Source organism: Syngnathus typhle, linkage group LG9, assembly GCF_033458585.1.
Source record: "Syngnathus typhle isolate RoL2023-S1 ecotype Sweden linkage group LG9, RoL_Styp_1.0, whole genome shotgun sequence".
Lineage (NCBI taxonomy): Eukaryota > Metazoa > Chordata > Actinopteri > Syngnathiformes > Syngnathidae > Syngnathus > Syngnathus typhle.
The window spans coordinates 10,725,578-10,741,381 of NC_083746.1; the positions used below are offsets into that span (position 1 = coordinate 10,725,578).

At 42.1% G+C, this 15,804-nt stretch overlaps 2 protein-coding genes across 4 annotated transcripts; both read left to right on the forward strand.

Annotated features, from left to right (window-relative positions):
• The first annotated feature begins 41 nt into the window (after nt 1-41).
• Nucleotides 42-7,337, forward strand: fap (fibroblast activation protein, alpha). Of its 3 annotated transcripts, XM_061286607.1 has the most exons (27): nt 42-183; nt 269-365; nt 455-539; nt 913-1,002; nt 1,094-1,188; nt 1,270-1,344; nt 1,684-1,736; nt 1,836-1,908; nt 1,989-2,109; nt 2,201-2,355; nt 2,503-2,603; nt 2,669-2,798; nt 2,882-2,920; nt 2,997-3,095; nt 3,375-3,445; nt 4,142-4,195; nt 4,313-4,437; nt 4,519-4,575; nt 4,886-4,984; nt 5,052-5,121; nt 5,178-5,372; nt 5,442-5,496; nt 5,571-5,670; nt 6,391-6,449; nt 6,714-6,786; nt 6,921-7,024; nt 7,145-7,337. In XM_061286607.1, exons 2-27 carry the CDS (start codon nt 363-365, stop codon nt 7,244-7,246), a joined length of 2,283 nt encoding a protein of 760 aa, XP_061142591.1. In that variant the 5' UTR covers nt 42-183; nt 269-362; the 3' UTR covers nt 7,247-7,337. The 3 variants fall into 3 exon arrangements, with proteins under 3 accessions (XP_061142591.1, XP_061142590.1, XP_061142592.1); XM_061286606.1 differs by lacking the exon at nt 42-183 and having other exon boundaries at nt 194-365; XM_061286608.1 differs by lacking the exon at nt 42-183 and having other exon boundaries at nt 194-365; nt 6,921-6,994.
• A 5,429-nt stretch (nt 7,338-12,766) lies between these two features.
• On the forward strand, nt 12,767-14,373 carry gcgb (glucagon b). Its single transcript, XM_061287726.1, has 3 exons — nt 12,767-12,861; nt 13,210-13,356; nt 14,253-14,373. The coding sequence occupies exons 1-3, from the start codon at nt 12,773-12,775 to the stop codon at nt 14,371-14,373; spliced, it is 357 nt and encodes a 118-aa protein (XP_061143710.1). The 5' UTR covers nt 12,767-12,772.
• Nucleotides 14,374-15,804: the final 1,431 nt, after the last annotated feature.

The following is a 15,804-nucleotide window of genomic DNA, read 5'->3' on the forward strand; positions in this document are numbered from 1 at the left end:
TGCGCGTGCTCCCTTCTATATGAAAGTGACGCGACAAAAAAAAAAACATCCGACGATCTTATGAAAAAGAACTTACACTTACGCACGTACGCGCGTGCGTGCGTAAGTGTAAAGCGTGTCTTCAAAGCGGCGTTGAAAAAAGGCTTGCGCCTGGTTCAAGACTCTCCATAGGAATGCAACGCGGTAAGTGAGAAGTCAGCTTCAACAACCCGCACACGGAACGGGAGCTCACATTTCTTGTCATTTGGCTTCGTGCATTTCTATCCAGCTTAAAATTTTTGGAGCGAGAGACGAACTATAGACGATCAAGTTTGGAGTACGGGGGAGCCTTGAAGAGGCCCAAGTTGACTTTTATCAGCTTCATGGTCAGTACGAGTACATTACTTGTTATTAGTTGTAAACTTTGATATATATTTTTTATTGTTGGGGCATTTATGGTGTGACCCTCTAACAGGGCTGCGGGAACCAGTTGGTGTGGGCGCTGTTGGGGGCGACTGCTTTCATCACTGCAGTAACTGTGACTGCGGTGATTTTAAGCCGTAAGTCCGTCAGGAATTATGTTTGATGAAGGAATTATGTTTGCAATCAAGCTTGTTTTCGTTCATTGCTGCGTCGTGCGAGTGCGCAGCAGGTGTGACTTTGGTTTGCGTGTTGCTTTCAGACAAAGCAATTGATTGAAATGTAAAAAAAAAAAAATTAAAGTCGCCATTAACGGTTGAAATTCTCTGTATAACTAAATAAAAAAACAAACACGAAATAACCAAAAGCTCTTTATTGTTAAAGTCTAATGCTATAACACATCTGAAACACCGCTATGGGCTCACAAAACTGGCAACTACTAACATAAATGGTTTTATCTGATTCGTTAAAGTGAATGTGATGTCAAAACAACGTGTACCAAATTTCTTTCAGGAGCACATATCCCCAGAGTGCCTTACGGCTTTGATGACTATTTCAATGACACGATTAGGTGGAGAGCTTACAATCTGTACTGGTTGACAGGTATTGAGAACATTTAACATAAGACAGACTTTGTCCATGTGTGTCAGAACCAAAGCCTTTTTTTTTTAAATTTTTTTTTTTACAACTGCAGATACAACATATCTACACAGAGCAAGAGATGGCAACGTCTACATCTACAATGCGGAAGCAAAGACGAAGGAGCTATACTTGAGCAATTCAACTTTTGTATTATGATTATTTAATCTAAAAAGAGAAATATCAAACATTCCTGCAATTAGATAGCTTTATTTATATTGTCTGTTATAGGCGGAAGTGGGCGCCACTGACTACCTGTTGACGGGTGATCGTACACATGCTGTGTTAGAACACAATTACGCAAAGGTGAGCAAAATAGAGCAAATGGCGCTCATGTACAAAATTTAGCATTCAAGAACTAAATAATTAGGTGCAAGAACTCGTTTTGTATACTCCGTTAAAAATGCTGATATCTTTGGGGAACTATTTTTAGTTCCAAATCTCCCAAAAGAAAATATTGGGCCTACTCATGTAACAGAGCAGTATAAGACCAACTGACACATGTCTGCCATCTAGTGGTAGTTGCTAGTAAATATACTCGTAAATATAGTAACGAGATGTTATTTTTTAGCCCATAATTGATGAATTGTTAAATAAAATCAATGTCAGGAAATTGAATAATCAATTGTATTTTCAACCCACCAGCAATGGAGACATTCGTACACGGCCTCTTATTCATTCTTTAACTTAGACACTGGGTGAGTAGCCATCTTTGAAATGAGTAGCGCAAATCCACCCCAGATAAAAAGTCTTTTGTGATTTACTTCTTAGTAATTCTACTTCACGTTTAACTGCAGGGTGTTTGATAAAAATGTGACCTTTCCGCCTACGGTGCAGTACTTGAGCATGGCGCCAGCGGGGAAAAAATTGGTGAGTTCCCTCTGCGTTTTTATGTAGTTGCTTCGGCCTCAGCGCCCGTGAGCTAACGTCGCGTGCGTGTTGTCGTGCAGGCTTACGTGCACGACTACAATCTCTATTTAAAAGCAACCGTCAATGACAAATCTGTACAACTGACCAAGAATGGGAAAAAGAATGAGATCCTGAATGGAGTGCCTGATTGGGTGTATGAGGGTGAGAAGAAGAAAACAAATTCTTAGACTTTATATGGCACAAAATGATCACATTGGCCTGTCTTTGAATTTGCGCTTGCTTCTATCTCCAGAGGAGGTGTTTGCATCAAACGGAGCCTTGTGGTGGTCAACAACCACAAAGCGTTTGGCCTACATGGAGTTTGATGATAGAAAGGTTCAGAAAATCGCTTATCCCATATTCAAAGGCGCGCAGTACCCTACAAATGTGGAAATTCCATACCCAAAGGTGAGAAAGCATCCCAGTAACAATTTAAAGTTGATCTCACGCCCACAAAAAAAAAAGAAGAATCTTGAGGCGATTCCAAACTCCAAAAAAGTCTAAAAGTGTTTCTGGCTTTTATCACAAATATGCACAATGGTGAATTTCTTGCAGGCGGGCACAGCTCTGCCGAGGGTTAAACTGTTTGTGGTCAATACCGACGATGGGCACGCCCCTAAACATCTCATCCAGCCCCCCGCTTCCCTCAGATCCGGGTTTGTATTTTCATAGCGGCAGAAGCGGCAGCGGCGTGTTTCATTTCTTTTCACTTTGTGTTTAGGGATTACCTTTTGACTTCGGTCACCTGGGTCAACGACAATCGCTTGGCGGTGCAGTGGGTCACCCGAAGGCAGAATTACGAGCTTGTGCAGATTTACGACCTTGAGGAGGACAAATGGAAAGACACTCAGGTTACTTTGCTTTCCCTTCATCGATGTCATTTGAACGCGATTACACGCCAAATAATTCCAGACTTTGTTTCCCATCTGTGTAGAAGTTCGAGCATATCAGCAAAACGGGCTGGGTGGGCCACGTAAGTTTTACAGGTGGCATGACAAAAATAACAGCGCAAACCCAAAGGCAAAATGTTTTTTTTCTTCCCTTTGCAGTATGTCCCGTCGCCTCTTTTTTTTACTGAGGATGACATCGGTTTTTACAAAGTGCTAAGTGCCGCCAATGGCTACAAACATATTCATTTCATCCACAAGGTAAGCAATATGTGCATTGGACAGTAACATTTCTTTATCAACCAAATTTTGGGGAAAATTCTAAAAATGTAACTTTTAGGCCTCTGAAAATCTGAAGAACAAAATGGCCACAAAAGCCCTTTGGTTTAATTAGGGATTTTTTATTTGAGTTATTTGGCTTTAGTGAAGTAAAGGGCAAAATGTGTAAATGTTCTAATAACACTACATTAGCTTTTCTAGAAAGTTCTAAGAACTTCTTGGTACAGACTGATGTTTACTGACTCAAAACATTTTTTGAAGGGCAAGGCCATACCGGTTACCTCGGGCCAATGGGAAGTGATATACATATCCAAATTGACCAAAGATGCCATGTGAGTAAGAATTATATTCAGTCAGATTCATAATAATTATATTTATAATATACCGTTTTTTTTTCATGTATAATGCGCCCCCATGTAAAAAATGAAAAAAAATGGCATGTTGATGCTGGAAAAAAGCCTGTACCCATGTATAATACGCACCCAAATTTGAACTCCTACTTTAGTCCGTAAACGTAAAATTATTTCAGAAAAAAGATCATCTTTGAGAACAACCGGATGTTATTCTGTCTGGCAGTATCACAGTGCATGCGCTAGCAAACTCAATAGCAAAGAAATGTTTCGGATTTGTGTAGGGTACATTGTGACAGACAGGAAACGAGCAGGTGATTGAGCAAGCGTCTGATACGAGAGCATTGTGTTCGTATGGAGCGTGTTTGAAGTGAACAGCAGAGAAGAAAGCGCATCTGTAATGGCGGCCTCCGTATGATATCCGGATTTAAAAAAAAAAAAAGTGCGCACCCCAGATTTTAGGACAATAAATTAGTTAAATTTTGTGCATTATGCATGGGAAATCACGGTATTTAAATAATTTGTTATATTTATATAATTTATTATATAATTATTTGTAATAACAATAATTTAATTTAAAAAAAATAGAATTATACATTTAAAGATATTTTTAATGGAATCAAATGTTAAAAATAAATACAAAAACATTTTATTGACATTTTAAAATGGTTCCCACAGATATTTTGTCGGTTATGAGGATGGGGATGGACCCATGAGGAGACACGTTTACAGGTAAGTGTCTTATAATCTAAAAATACACTACAATTATTGACATTTACCTGAACACGTTTACCACATCCGAACTGATGCGAGTGCCACTGCCCACCTGAGTTGTTGCGTGCGTATCAGGGTGGCACTCGGCATCGTCCCGTCCCCTCGCCAGTGCCTCAGCTGCCACGTGGACAAGCACAAGTGTCAGTACAACTCTGCTTACTTCAGCACCGACGCCTCATATTACCGCATGGAATGTTACGGTCAGTTACGCACGCACCTGTGCACAAATGTTACGCTCTGTCAACTATAAGTGTGGATTTATCACACTTTGTATGAATCAGGACCGGGTTTGCCCCGCTTCATGCTGGTTAACAATCGGAGGACAGGTGCAAGTGTTCGTACGTACACACACACACACACGCACACACACACACACAGGTCGTCTACCAGCCACGAGTTCATTGTCAGCCCAGCCATTACAAATGGGCCGATACCCTCTGTCCACTCCTTTTGAGTTCAACTATGTTATAGCTCACGAAACACAAAGTGAATGGAAAAAGAAAAAAATATATGAAAACTGGCTCACAAAAAAATGGAAAGTTTTTGAAATTTGGAGTCTACATTGTTTATTATTCCTGTCAAAAACAGCAAACAGGAAATTGTGATTTCCCCCAAATTATTGGTAATATTGGTTGTACTTTTTCGTAGCGCCAGTCATTCTTGAAGATAACAATGAAATTGAGAAAACTCTCAGAAAATACCAGATGCCCAAAATGAAGTACGGCACCATCAAAATTGCAGGATTCGGTAAGTGGATCCCCGGTTAGTGATCAATATAATTGATTGAAAGACTTTTTTTTTTTTCCTCCAACAGATCTCTGGTATGAGATGCTGTTACCACCTAATTTCGTATCCTCCAGAAAGTACCCGCTTCTTCTTGATGTGTAAGTAAACAAAAGCGCTGGGAGAAAATGGCATTTTAACTAATGGTGCGGCGCAGGTATGGCGGCCCCTGCAGTCAGAGGGTGGACTATCGTTTCAAGCTAAACTGGGGCACCTTCCTGGCCAGCACCTACGGGATCATCGTGGCAAAATTTGACGGAAGAGGAAGCGGTTACCAGGGCGATGCGATCTTGCACTCCATCTATCACCGTCTGGGAACGATTGAGGTGGAGGATCAAATCACGGCGGCCAGGTAGAAAATAACGTCTTGAGTTTTGAACAGAGCCCAAATTCACCGCTCATGGCTGAGGTGTGTTCTCAGGAAATTTGCAGAGATGCGTTTTGTCGACGAAGACCGGATAGCCATTTGGGGCTGGGTAAATCCAACATTGGATTTGATCTTTCTTTTTCTTTTTTTTTTTTGTATAATTTTTCCCTCATTGGTTTTCAGTCCTACGGCGGCTACGTTTCCTCAATGGCACTGGGCGCCGGAACTCGAGTTTTCAAGTGCGGAATCGCAGTTGCTCCGGTTGCCAACTGGAAATATTACGGTGGGTAAACCATCAAGCAAAAAAAGCAAAAGCACATTTAATAAACTTACCATTTCTAATTAAAACATTTTCTTCACAGTGGCAACTTTTCTGCTGTGTTGGAGCTGCTAAATATTTATACTCATCGTGAGATTATTTGTTAAATATTCCTACCTCTACCACCCGCCCTCCTTGTAAATTAACTGGAGTTTCCACACCAGATGCATGTTTTTCCCGCATAAACAAACTTAAAAAGTGAATTCTGCCAACTGCTGTTGGACATCTGCTGACTGGAGCGACATGCCAGTTTATGTCTGCCACTTGGCTTGGCAGCGGATTGAGTTTCCATTTGAGGATACGCGTGCCCGCCTGACAACACCTGTTTGCATGCGGCGTAGTAATTGACGATTCATCTCAGATTGTATGTTAAATCAAGATTTTGAATTCCTTTTTTTTTTTTTTTTTTAACACTGCCTTCATTCAATTAAGGATTGTGTTTGACGAGTCTTACCGAAACGTTTAAAAAAATAATAATTCTGTAAATTTTAAAAAATGGAAAGTAGTCACAATATTATGGTTTGTATCTAGCAGCTTGCTAATATTTTTTCCCGATTTTATATTTCAGATTTTTGGACTCCTGACCGTTTCTGCACTTGCAATGAAAATCTGTTTCCGTACAAATAACAACACAGCACTATAATTTAAATGTTGCTAATGAACATTGACTTGTTTTGCCCGTAGATGCCGTGTACACAGAGCGCTACATGGGCATGCCTCAACAGAACAAAGTTGCTTATGAGGTAAAAACGATGAAAGGAGAGCTCTCCGTTGGCACGCCGCGCTTTCGGAGTGGCAACCTGATTTTTAATTTAGTTATTCTAATGTCGGAACTTGTACGTGCTCTGGGCGCCCAATCAGAAGACGGAAACAATTTTGACATTTGAAATTAGATTATTTTTTTTTTATTGGTATAGTTAAATTGTCCAGAACTGCTGATTCTTGGTCAGATTAGAGCGACATGAGTCTGAAATCTGGTGTGACAAACAAAATCTGTAATTGAGCAGAATTCCACGGTAACAGCCCGAGCAAAGCACTTCAAGAGTGCAGGGTATCTGCTTCTCGCCGGCACGGCAGACGGTAAGTTCACCCCATCTTGTTTTCTCATGTTATTCGCCTCTACACAACGCTCTCTTGCACAAATGGACTCTTGTTTGACGGGACGGAAAATGGGACGAGCAAATAACGTTAGCGCCCGTGTGTGTTTCCCGTAGACAATGTTCACTTCCAGCACGCGGCAGAGATCTCCAAAGCTCTGGTTGCCGAGAATGTGCAATTTGAGTCCATGGTAAATATTGGCTCGCAGGGAAGTCGTGAGGTAATATTGACCTCGTCGATTGCGTGAATGAACGTAGATGGATGGAAAATGGTGAAACGTTCTTTTCCTGCTGCTTGGAAATAGTGTCAGTGATAGATATTTTTCCTCTTGTGCTTTCAGTGGTACACGGACAAGGACCACAGTCTGGCTGGCACCACCAAGCACGTGTATAACACCATGACTGACTTCTTAAAGAAATGTCTTGTGGACAAAAAATTGTGAGGGGAAAAAAATGCACTTGTGGTCAGTTAGCTACATTTTATAGAATTGTGCCAGCAGTTCACTCTTTGTAAATAAATGAAATTCAAGACAAGTGACAGTTATTTATAGAAGTGACATAAATGTTAAGACATGTTTTATCTGGTGGAATAGCCCAAAAACCACCATTTCATTTTGGATATTTGATATTCGAAAATATAATATACATATATTATTGATGATTTCCAATATTGTGACAATTCTCCATTCTATGTACCACAAGAGATTCAAGATTCAAGAGTTTTTTTATTCGCCATGTTTGAGCGTGCCAAACAAGGAATTTGACTTCGGTAAATCACACCCTCTGTTTAACATTTAGGTGACTAACAACACTCAGGATGTGTGAGAAATAGCAAATATTCTCAAACATCCCCTGATCTTAAGCTCCCAAAAGGGCAAGGAAAAACGCAAAACTCCAGCTAGGGGAAATGAGAAACCTTGAGAAGAGACCACAGATGGGAAGGTCCCTTATCCAGGATGACCAGGCTGCAATGGATGCAGAGGGGGGGGACATAGTACAAAGTGCACATAGTGTTATTGCACAGTAAGAGTGGTGCGAGTTCATCAGAGCAACAGCCTGGGGGAAGAAGCTGTCTCTGTGTCTGCTGGTTTTGGCGTACCAAGGTCTAACGCTGTCCGGAGGGGACTACCGTATTTTCCGCACTATTAGGCGCACTTAAACGTACATTTTACTCAAAAAAACACAGTGCGCTTTATACCGTTTTTTTCCATGTATAATGCGCCCCCATGTATAATACGCACCCTAAAAATGGCATGTTGATGCTGGAAAAAAGCCTGTACCCATGTATAATACGCACCCAAATTTTGACTCCTACTTAAGTCCGTAAATGTAAAATTATTTCAGAAAAAATATCATCTTTGGGAACAACCGGATGTTATTCTGCTGGTCAGTATCACTGCGCATGCGCTAGCAAACTAGCGAAGAAATGTTTTGGATTTGTGTAGGGTACATTGTGACAGCAAACGAGCAGGTGGTCGAGCAAGCGTCTGATACGAGGGCATTGTGTTCGTATGGAGCGTGTTTGAAGTGAACACCAGAGAAGAAAGCGCATCTGTAATGGCGGCCTCCATATCATATCCGGATAAAATAAAAAAACTTTTTTTTTTTTTTTGTACACATGTATAATGCGCACCCCAGATTTTAGGACAATAAATTAGTTAGGTTTTGCGCATTATACATAGAAAAAAACGGTAATACAGAGCGCCTTATATATGGATCAATTGATGAATTTGTTGATCCATACTGGTTGTACACAGTGCTCTGCCAAAATGTTTCTGGACAGGTCCTAGTCTTGGATAGATGGGAAGTTGATTCCAATGATCTTTTCTACAGTCCTGATTGTCCGTTGCAGTCTGTGCTTGTCTTGTTTGGAGGCCGATCCAAACCAGACAGTGATGGAGGTGCAGAGGACAGACTGAATGATGGCAGTCTGTGCTTGTCTTGTTTGGAGGCCGATCCAAACCAGACAGTGATGGAGGTGCAGAGGACAGACTGAATGATGGCAGTGTAAAAGGTTTTCAGAAGCTCTGGCGGCAGGTTGAACTTCTTGAGCTGTCTCAGGAAGTACACCCTCTGCTGGGCCTTCTTCCGGACAGAGTTACGTGGCCGGTCTATTTCAGGTCCAGAGAGATTGTGGTTCCCAGGAACCTGAAGGTGTCTGTGGAGAGAATAGTATTACTGCGGATAGTGAGGGGTGAAAGTGGTGAAGGGTCACGCCTGACGTCCACTGTCATCTCCACGGTCTTGAGCGGGTTCAGCTCCAGGTGGTTTTGACTGCACCAATGGACCAGCAGCTCCACCTCCTGTCTCTACGCAGTCTCATCACCATCTTTGATCAGTCCGATGAGAGTGGTGTCGTCTGCATACTTCAGGTGCTTCACAGGAGAGTCATCTGAAGAGAACTACCGTTTTTTTCCGTGTATAATGCGCAAAATTTAACTTATTTATTGTCCTAAAATCTGGGGTGCGCATTATACACTGGTACAAATCTATTTTATTTTTTAATTTTTTTAAAGGAAATCATGGTACAACAAAGCCAACAACAGGACTGACCGACAAAGTCGTGGAACAAAAAGACAGGGTGACATTACCAAAGACAGGAACAGAAACCAAACAGACATCATGACAGTAACACATGCAATGATCCGACGGTGAGCGAGGGGCAGACAGCAAATAACAAAATGCGTATTACAGGTAATGTTTTATTTCACAACACTTTGCCTTGTTCCTTTCGTCTCTGCTGTTCACTTCAAACATGCTCCATACGAACGCAACGCTCTCGTATCAGGCGCTTGCTCGATCACCTACTCGTTTGCTGTCACAATGTACCCTACACAAATCCGAAATATTTGTTGCGGCTCAGAGTCCCGACGAGGGGCATGTTTTGGTTTCCAAGGGTGTTTTTATTCCTCTTCAACTTCTCTCCCATACAGAGCCGCCTTTTTCACATGTCTGCACTGATCGCGGTGGTGCCTTTACGGGCAGTCGGAGAAATCAACGGCAAAAAAAAGAAAATACATCCAGCCTAGTTAAGACCATACCAAAGACTATAAAAATGGGACCCATTACCTCCCTGCGTGTGTGACGATCATTGGGACTTAAAAAAACAAACACAAAAAAAAAGAAAAGAAAATTGAGTGCGTATTATACATGGGTACAGGCTTTTTTCCCAGCATCACCATGCCATTTTTAGGGTGCGTATTATACATGGGGGCGCATTATACACTGTAGTGTATAAACGGTAGTTGGTGTAGAGCAGTGCTTCTCAAATAGTGGGGCGCGTCCCCCTTGGGGGGCGCCGTGCTATACCTGGGGGGGCGCGTGTGACCCTGGGGAACAGGCTTTTTTTTTGCAGTACTAGAATAAAGTGTAATTGCGCATCTTCCCAGCAGGGGGCAGTGGCGCTCTCATTGTTACTTCTGTGACGTTTGCGACAGTGCAACATTTTACGATTTACAAGACAAGTTAGGATAGTCACGGTGGGGAGGGGGGGCGCGAAAAGTTTTCTTCTTGCTAGGGGGGGGCATAACAGAAAATAATTGAGAAGCACTGGTGTAGAGAGAGAGGAGAGCAGTGGGGAGAGGACGCACCCCTGAGGGGCTCAAGTATTGGTGGTCCGGGTGTCAGATGTGATGCCCCCCAGCCTCACACGCTGTCTCCTGTTGGTCAGGAAGCTGGTGATCCACTGACAGGTGGAGGCAGGCACCACAAGCTGAAATAGCTTCTGTTGGAGGATGTCAGGAGCGATGGTGTTGAACGCTGAGCTGAAGTCCACGAACAGGATCCTGGCGTACGTTCCTGGGGTGTCCAGGTGGTGCAGGACGTAGTGCAGTCCCATGCTGACCGCATCATCTACCGAGCTGTTTGCCCGGTAGGCAAACTGGAGGGGGTCAAGCAGGGGGCCCGTGACATCCTTCAGGTGGTTCAGCACTAACCTCTCGAAAGATTTCATGACCACAGATGTTAGTGCGACAGGTCTATCGTCATTCAAACCTGTGATGGCGGGCTTCTTGGCCACTGGAACAATGGTGGAGCTCTTGAAGCACGAGGGCACCTCACACAGCTCCAGAGAACGGTTGAAGATCCGTGCAAAGGTGGGCGCCAGCTGCTCAGCGCAGACTTTCAAGCAGGAAGGTGACACGCCGTCTGGGCCCGGTGCCTTCCTGGTCTTTTGTCTCCGGAACATCTGGCGCACTTCCTCCTCGCGGATCTGGAGTGCGGGCGCTTTGATTTTCCGGAGAGCTCCGCGTTGCGATCTGCCCGCGTTAGCCGAAACCCCGCTATTTGTTCGCTGAGCCACGTTTCAACAAAGCACAGCGCGGCGGATCTGCTGAAGTCCGTGTTCCTAGAAGTGAGGAGCAGCAGTTCGTCCATCTTGTTCGCCAAGGAGCGGACATTCGCCAGATGAATTGACGGTAGGGCAGAACGGAACCCTCTCTGCCTCAGCTTTACGAGGGCTCCAGCTCATTTTCCTCGCCTCCGTCGTCGCGCTAGCTTGTATAGCACCACCGCTCCGGCTAGAAGCTCCGACAGTCTGAATCAGAGAGAACAGGAGAGAAAACACCAAAAGAAGACTGCCCGATGTTTAACAGCGCTTCTCTGGTAAAAGTGATCCAGGATGGACAGCAGAGGACACAGAAAACACACAAAATAAGACAAAGAAACAGAGAGTGACTCACCATGGCTGCCATCCACGTCGCCATCATATGACGTCATGGACAGTAATGATTCAAAAACAAAAGCAGCTTATTTGATGCATTTTTGTTATTATGAGACCCCTTTAAAGCTGACACATCATGGTTGCAAATCCTTTTTATATTTTACTCTGTTGTAGTCAATAAAAAGTGGAACAGCAAATCTTTTGTCTGAATTCATCATCATAGCATCAACTCCAAGCAAGCCGTTTTGGTGCGCTCTCTTTAAATGCAAATGAAATACTTCACCAGCCATAAGATGTGCGCCTCCCTTTCCGGTCGAACATATTTGTAGGTTTTTAGCAGAGGTAGCGTTTAGTTGCGCCGCAAACTTTTTGACTGTACAATGTAACACAATATATCCCCTCACAATACTTTTGGACAAGTCTTGGAAACAAGCATACCGTAATTTTCGGACTATAAGTCGCACTGGAGTATAAGTCGCACCTGCCATAAAATGCCCAAAAAAGTGAGAAAAAAACAACATATATATGTATACAAGTCGCTCCTGAGTATAAGTCGCCCCCCCACCCAAACTTTGAAAAAAAACGCGACTTATAGTCCGAAAATTACGGTATGTCTCTTTTAAGATTTCATGCTTTTTCCTTGTAATAAAAATCTTACTATTATTCACAACCAAAATAGACAAGTACGCAAATATTAAGACTGAAGTAATAAAAACTTTCATTATGGCACTTTGTGGGAAAAGAGTTGGATTTTATCACACAGCTCACCTGTTTTCTGATTTTGTCCTCATATTTTCAATGCAGCCACAATTAACACTTAATATCAGAAAATATGATAACCTTGCAGCCCCAGTGAGATTAATTTAAAAATACATACGTACATATATTTTGCTTTAAAACTCATTCAACATTGAAATTAATGGCCAAGCAATGAACAACAACATACGTGCGAGGATGGGTGCCTTTTCCTGACCACATGTCGCACTAGAGGTGTTTGTTGGAGTTAAATACATTCAATGAGACGGAAACTGATTAACGGACCAAGCGTGAAAGCGGACGTTGAGGTTCCAGTGACGGAGGAGTCACCTGGGAGAGTGTGCCTGCTCTCCACTATATAAAACGCAGCGCAGCAAGAGTCGGCCACGAAACGCATCAGGACGCCTCACCAAGGACCACGAGTGCCGACATTCACGCGACTACCAAAATCCCCATCACACATAAAGGCCACTGGTGAGACTCGCATCGCTTATGTATGTTTTTTGGCGGCTTGAACCTTTGACTTTTTTTTCGTGTGACAGAAGCATCAAGGATGGAACACGCTTACTCTTTGGCTGGACTCCTTCTGCTCATCATCATCCAAAGCAGTTGGCAGGTGCCGGACCAACATACAAACGCGATGTGAGGACAACTCGTACTACACTCGCTTTTTCTACACTTTATATTCTTAAAAACATTTCATTGACTGTATAAAATATCACACAGGTTTTAATACTAAGTATTGTGGCACCACAGTATCATCATAGTTATAATTTAACATGTAGTGGACTAAAATTATTTTTCTCATTTCATCTAACTTTTTTTCCTTATCACTGTTACATTTTAGTCATTGGCTTTAACAAGGCACAAAATTCGACGTTCGAAACAGTGATAGATGACTTGAATCCATCTAACAGTTTATATTTAAACAAAGTTTTGTTCTTGTGGTTACCTGGTTAGTTACCTGGACTTGCTTCTTCCTTTTTTAAGCGAGAACTCCTTTTCAAGTGAACCTCTCGAGCTTTCCAGCATGAAGCGACATTCAGAGGGAACGTTTTCCAACGACTACAGTAAATACCTGGAAACGAGAAGAGCGCAAGACTTTGTTCAGTGGCTCAAGAACTCAAAACGAAACGGGTGAGTTGTTGCCACACAGGATTAGTGTGTGATTTTTAAATGATCTGTTCTGAATGCAAGACCGCCACGACAGCAAGCTAATGACCAATTTACATCAGGCTTGAACCAAAGACGAATACAAAATCAACTCCCCTGTGTGTCTCCGGTAACAAATGTAGAATCTGACAATATACATAAACAATTACAGAAAGTTATTATTTCTATACATTATAAAATGTACCTGCATCCGTCACTTTTTAAGGCGTAAAATGGCGTACAGCAGGTGTGTCCAATCTGACAGGCGGGGTCCTCCGGCACTGTTGCCGGGTGTTCAGCTGTATGACGTCACTCCCGGTGCGACTCGATCGCAAATGGCATCTAAATACACATTAAGCTGGTCCAAATTGGCCACAATTTATTCAGATACATGTGGAGGAGCCTTTCAAGGAAGCGAATGACCCAGCTAATCAGCTAATTATTTTTTGAGAATTTGGAAACAACGTGCGGGCGAGTCGCGCGAGAACTGACGTCATGCAGCCGAAAAAACGCGCCCGAAAATGCTGCCTAAACCTAGAGCGTTAGAATTTGGACACAGCCACTCAATTATTTACAACAAGGCTGTGCTATACTTCTTTTTTGTTTTTCTACTCTCAAATTTGCTGTTTTTTTGTGTCAAATTTGTAGTTGGCACATGAATTGCACCAAATTTGAACAGTAGCGACACCAAAAAATAATTATTAACGACAAAAAAACAGCTAAATAGTGGGACTGGGAACTTGAAACTGGTAGTGAAGAGGGGTTTACTTTACATATTTGCAGTTCACAAATACAAAACAACTTAAGATCAAGAATGTGCAAGGTTGACTCATGTGATATATTGCATTTGAAACTCAGTTAAGTGTGGTCATGTTCAGCAGAAGTGTAATTCGGCGCCATGCGGACGGCACCTACACCAGCGACATGAGTGCCTACCTTCAGGACCAGGCAGCCAAGGAGTTTGTGAGCTGGCTCAAGGCCGGGCGAGGCAGACGGCAGTAGACGCCAACCTAGTCTGGGCCTCCACAACTGACTCTGTGCAATCATTAAATGTTTCACAAAGTGTACCATCCTTTTCCCTTGGTTGTCTTATTTTCTTCTTGTCCTCATTAATTACAGATCAGGTCTTTCCATAAGCGTGAACCATGTGACTGAAATGTTGGCTTCTCTCATGTTCACAATAATTTGAACGGGAACATGACAATTTTATTTTCCATAACCTACAATACAGATTGAGTGCAATATGAAATGCGTTAATTACAATATAAATGCTGCTGATCATCTTCATTAAAGTATTGTCTGTCTTGTTTTTGTACAAATATCACAGATACTGTACATAGATTTTTATTTTGGACTAAAAAAGTAGTGCTTTGCTTGCTCTTGTGGTATCCTGATGCCAGGGCACTATGTTAAAGTGAGGTCAAGAGGTTCATAAAAACAAAAGTAGTACTTTGACACTATCCCGTGTCATCTCAGCGGTATTGATGCAATCATTCTTTATTCGTAATGCTTTTAGAATTTCATGTAAATGGACATGTATTTAATTCATAGTCATTATTTTTGTTCCAATGCGTTGAGAGAAGAGCATTATCAGAATGTCACTGGAGATAGCAGTCCCAACAGCAAAATCAAAGAAAAGGGAAATCCTGTCAATCAGATCCCGCTTGTCGACCAACAAGCGGCGGGTCGTTACTCACCGACGCCTCTGCCGAATAAATATTGTGCGTGACGCGCTTTGGGACGCATCGCCTCTCTTAGCTGTCATCTTGAAAGCTCGTCAAACATCTGCCAAGCAAACCTCTGGCCACTCCCAGCAGTCATATTTGCTAATAAGAGGCCAATTGGAATAACAAGTTACAAGTTACTAAAGCAAAACTGTCAGAAAAGTCACATTTTGCTTGATGTTTGTTTAGGCAAAGTTATTTTTCTTTGGATTTGGGGGAAATAATTTTATAAATCTTACTTGTGCTCTAATACTGAATGCTTTCAAAAGTCCACAAAAACAAACAAGCATGCTTTCAAATGTACCCCGCAATAATTACATCAAACATAATCAGGTCAAGTTTGCTAAATAGTTTATAGATTGTAACAAGTTTAGACAGCTGATGATTTCAAGGACATATTTCTGACTTTGCAACATTAAACAAGAACAGGATTATTTACATGGATACATTTAGTAAAGACATCATTTACACCACACAAAATAGAATTTAAGTATAATGAGTAAAAACTGCAGATACAGTGGTCGTCACTTTCATATTGCTTTATGGCTATTTTCCATTTTAATACATTTTTGAGGACAATTGAGACAAACAACTAAAAGCAAACAATGCACCGATATTACAAATGAACTACGAAGTGCTCAATTAACAAGGCCGGTTTGACCTCCACAAAGTATTCGAATATGAGGAGTCCTCATACGTTTTTTTTTAC